The sequence below is a fragment of the Pistacia vera genome, unplaced genomic scaffold (genome assembly GCF_008641045.1).
Source record: "Pistacia vera cultivar Batoury unplaced genomic scaffold, PisVer_v2 Contig986, whole genome shotgun sequence".
NCBI lineage: Eukaryota > Viridiplantae > Streptophyta > Magnoliopsida > Sapindales > Anacardiaceae > Pistacia > Pistacia vera.
The window spans coordinates 887-5,377 of NW_022196874.1; the positions used below are offsets into that span (position 1 = coordinate 887).

General features: G+C 36.3%; 1 protein-coding gene across 1 annotated transcript; it reads right to left on the reverse strand.

Moving 5' to 3' along the window:
• Positions 1-355: 355 nt before the first annotated feature.
• LOC116121470 (thaumatin-like protein 1) lies at positions 356-2,007 on the reverse strand. The gene is made up of 3 exons (XM_031407425.1): positions 1,665-2,007; positions 909-1,569; positions 356-771 (listed from the first exon to the last, which is right to left on the reverse strand). Exons 1-3 carry the CDS (start codon positions 1,741-1,743, stop codon positions 549-551), a joined length of 963 nt encoding a protein of 320 aa, XP_031263285.1. The 5' UTR covers positions 1,744-2,007; the 3' UTR covers positions 356-548.
• Between the last annotated feature and the right edge of the window lie 2,484 nt (positions 2,008-4,491).

Here is a 4,491-nt window from a genome sequence, read left to right on the forward strand (position 1 = left end):
AAAAGATTCATACTTCAACAATAGCCCGTAAAGATTTCTGGAAAAAGGGCAAAAAAAAAAAAAAAAAAATTGCTCTCTTGCAGAATGGAATTCACTGGTTTACCATCATTTTACTTCACAAACACAGAGATTAAAGCAAAGCTTGAGATACCCGCAAAGTGGGCTTCACAACCCATAAATCCACCAAACTTAGGCATACACCTTTGTTCTTTTAACTAATCATATAAAAAAAGAAAAGAAGAGACACAAGTCTCAAAGTGCTGTTAGTTGTTTAGATTACTTTCTCTTAATGAATCTTTTGCTTTAACTAGAATGATAGAGAACCATATAAATGAAAGCATAAAGCAAAGTGAAATGGAAAAAATAAAACACCTTCTATTACTAAAAAGAAACCATTGCTTTGCTTTACATATTAATGCTAATAATAAAAGTATTTAACATTAAAATATTCTGGATTTGGAAGTGGGTTGTTTACTATCTGGATTTTGTCATTTTTTTTTCCCTAGCTAGGCAAAATCAAAGTCGGTGCTTTTCCTCTGCTCTCCAAATCACAGTAACCACCACATGTGAGATGAGATAATGAGAGAAATGGCAACAACTAAACCATATTGAAGAGAAGAACAAGGGGGGTGGACTCTTGTTGAGTCTCCAATGGCCAAATTTGCCAACCATGAACTTGCAAATGAAGCTGCCTCAACAGGTCCTGATCCTGTTTCTGGTTCATCTGTTGTTTCTGTTCCCTTTGGAGGTGAATTACTTGCTGACTTTAAACTGTACAAAAGAATCAATTCCATATAAATGTCATTATAATTGCATCTTCACAGATCATATGCTTCCAATTTATATCAAATCATGAACCTAATGAACCTGTAAAGGCTTAAACGCTTTATAGAAACATCCCAAAATACCTTGGAGAAGTAGGACAAAATGTAATGGTATAATCCGCACCGCTACACGTAAAGGTACTCGTGGCATCATCATATGCATAGCTATAAGATTTGGGACACGCGGTCTTGAAAACAATTGAGTACATAGAGGGTTTACAGGTGGCTGGTGAATTATACGCGCCGCTGCAACAGTATTCTGGGTTTCCAAACGCTTCACAAGCACTTCTACAAGCGGTTCCCCCCTCCGTTCTCAGTTCATTTGGACAGCTTCGGTTCAAGTCTGTAACACATCCAGTGGCGGCGCATGCACCTGATCCTCCATTCCCCTCAACAATCATGGGTACGTTATAACCATCAACAAGACTCACGTCATAGAAGTCTTGAGAGCCAGAGCCAAGTGTGAACTCGGCTAAGGTGGCCGGTGGGGTAGCTCCAGCTCCGTTGCATTCTACTTGGCCAGAGCCACAGTCGGCTGTGGCACAGGTGCCGTGGCCTGAGCCGTCAAAATTACAGCCAGTTCTGCCCCAGAAACGCCCTGACCAACCTGTTGGTGCTTGGAAAGAACGAGAAGTACCTTTGGGGAGTTCAAAGCCTGTGCTGTCTAGTTTTGGAGCGCCCAGAATCCCTGGCCACACTGTGTAATCGCATTTGTTGATGAATGTGAATTTGTTAGCTTCAACACCTGCAAGTTAATTTAATTATAAGATATGAATTAAAGTTCAATTGAATATATAGTACTAAAATTAACATAAAAGCTTTCATTTTTTGTATATTAACCTTTTGAAACGAACAGAAGAATGAAGCTCGGGATGACTAGCTGAGCAAAAGAATGGTAATTGTGAGTGAAAATAGCCATGACAAGTTTACTTGCAACTTGTTTTGTTGCACGTAAAATGAAGAATTAATGTTGAATAAGAATGGTTAAACAAACAAAATTGAAGGGGTCAAACAAAGAAGAAAGAAGAAGACAGAGATGGTGGAGGGAACAAAACGTATAAAACCAAGAATTAAATTAAAATTCCTTCTCTCCACTCTCTTGAGAAAGAGTGGATAGAAGAAGAAAAAGAAGAAAGGAAGTAAGAGAAATGAGTGGCAGTGGTGGTGGGGGAATCTGACCGATCGCTCTGTGTCCCTTATTTATAATCGATTTCCTCTTCAACCCAACGTACTTCACTTCACAAATTCACTGCACCATTGGGCTCCTGTCAACTTAGGTCCACTCACCAACAAATAAGCCTTTAGCTTATTCCTCAAACCGCACATATCACCAGCTTCCATCCAATTAACAAAATAAAGCAGAAACAAACAATTAATTGAAGTATTACACAATATTTTAGTGTGTAAAAAGCTTTGTTAATTTTATTAAATAGGTATTTTTTTTTTTTTTAAAATAGAGGCCATTTTGTGCCTCTAAAATAGAATTTAATATTTCAAAAATGCTACGTTTACAACTTTTTTTCACAAACTTTGTTTTACAATCCTGATGTGACAGTTCGCGATTGGTTAGTTAGCAAATTGATAGACAGGACCTATAACAAACATGTGGGATCTATTTACAAACTGACCAATCACGAACTGTCATGTCGAGGTTATCAGAGAAAGTTTGTGAGAAGGAGTTGTGGACGTAATATTACTCATAATATTTTGATTTGATTTAGGCTCGTGCAGGTCAATAATTGGAGAAATAATGAACATGAAACATGTCCATGTCCTAGCTAGCATATGCAAGCGTATTCTGTACATGGCCTGAATAATTAAAATCCGACCGTTGGTGAACGATGGAGACTCGCCGGTTGTTTGATGACTCGATTAACGGTGTTATATTGGGTTCCATCAGAAGACGGTGGCAGAAAATCGATTGATAAAGGGTGAAATTGTTGGGAAAGAGGAGGCAAATCACATGTTACTTTGGAGATCTTGTATGATAATAAATGCGATTATGTGGGGTGAAGATTTGATTTACTTTCTTTCAAGTAGTAATCGTATCTTTTTATCTTTCAGCAAATGGATCCTTTTATGATTGTCATCTCTTTTTTCACAAAGCTTCTTTTAATTTTACTTATTTTTTCTTTTGACGGTTTCCATTTCTGTCTATATTTATGAAATTTTCATTCATCTGACTTTTTGTTTCATCATTGTTTATAAATAACTAGGGGTGTAGCCTAGCCAAGCTGAGCTCAGCTTAGGTGCCCATTCGAGGCAAGCTCAAGCCACCCAGTACTTGGCTCGAGAGGCTCGCGAGCCTCCACAAGCTCGAAAGAACATAGTTGCAAGTTTTTCAATTACGAGAGGGTATAATAATTTACAGTTTTGCATATAAATTATTTCAATTCTAGAAACCCAACTTCTTCTTCTTCTTCATCATCATCGTCGACACTTCTCCTTCTCCTTTCTTCTTCTCTTTCCTTCTTCTTCCCTTTCTTCTTTTTTCTCCTTTTCTCTTTCTCTCCCCCTTCGAGCCAACTTACATATATCCCAGTGGCGGATCCATGATTTTTGTCAAGGGAGGGCCTCCGATGCTCCACAATTATTTGTCAAACAACTAGCAAAAACTTTAAAAAATAACAAACCTTAAGCAAAATATATATATATATATATATAATATCAAGAACTTGAGAGAAAATAATGCAATAACACAATACTTTCCTGCTTGAATAAATCTATGAGAAACAAAAATTTGAGTAAATGTGTTAAGTAAACCTTGAGCAAAACTTCTTTAAATTTTTTTAGTTTTGGCTTCCAAAGATTATAATATAAATTTTCATGATTTTGATTAAACCTAACCTAAGCTAAAGTCAACTAAAATTTAAATCAAGTCAACGTTGCGTTGACTTTTAATATGGATTAATTGTATAATGGTTTAAACATGATACAATTAATTTCATAACAATAGTTTAGTTATCTAACTTGAAACCTTGGATGATGAACTCTTTCTCTTAAGACTATAATTCTATGTGTCGGAGAAATGAGAGTATAAATTAGTAGTGAAAAAAGAAAGAAGGGGATTCAGAGGATAAACTATATAGGGGTAATACAAATCACTGTAAAAGTTAAATGGTTAATATGGAAAGGGATTTCAAAGCTAGTTATTTTACCTTAACACCTTCAAAAATGTAGTTATTTGACAATTTTTCTTTAAAGTTTGAATGTATCTTAGTATAAAGCTATTCTCTTAGAGAAAGAGTTGTCAGTTTACGCGCACTTCAATTAATCATTAGAGAGAGTTATCCCACAGCAACCCCACTGCCATGACCTGCTAGGTAAGTCATGCATGGGTACCTTTGCGCCAGTTGGAGAATCAAACTTGGGACTATGGATTGGACCATTTGCAACGGTTTGCCCTTACCGCTGGGCTACTCATATAAACCACTAATCATACTCATCTCCTCTTCAAATTTGTTGATAAACAATTTTCATATTTGCTAGCTTAATCTGGAGAAAAGCTTCCAAGGTTTAAGTCATGTAGGAATTTGTAAATATTGCCTTCAAGTAATATGTTAGTCGTAAACTAAAAGACAGAATAGAACAAGCAGCCAAAACAGTAAAGAAAAGGAGGTTAAAAGGAAATCGGATCCTCTTGTTATAGCAGTTCACTTTTTTTTTT

Coding starts and splice junctions, on each gene's coding strand:
- LOC116121470 (XM_031407425.1), bottom strand. CDS start 1,743: ATGGCTATTTTCACTCACAATTACCATTCTTTTGCTCAGCTAGTCATC. Junction 1,570..1,664: donor TCTTCTGTTCGTTTCAAAAG/GTTAATATACAA, acceptor ATTAACTTGCAG/GTGTTGAAGCTAACAAATTC. Junction 772..908: donor TTTTGTCCTACTTCTCCAAG/GTATTTTGGGAT, acceptor TCTTTTGTACAG/TTTAAAGTCAGCAAGTAATT.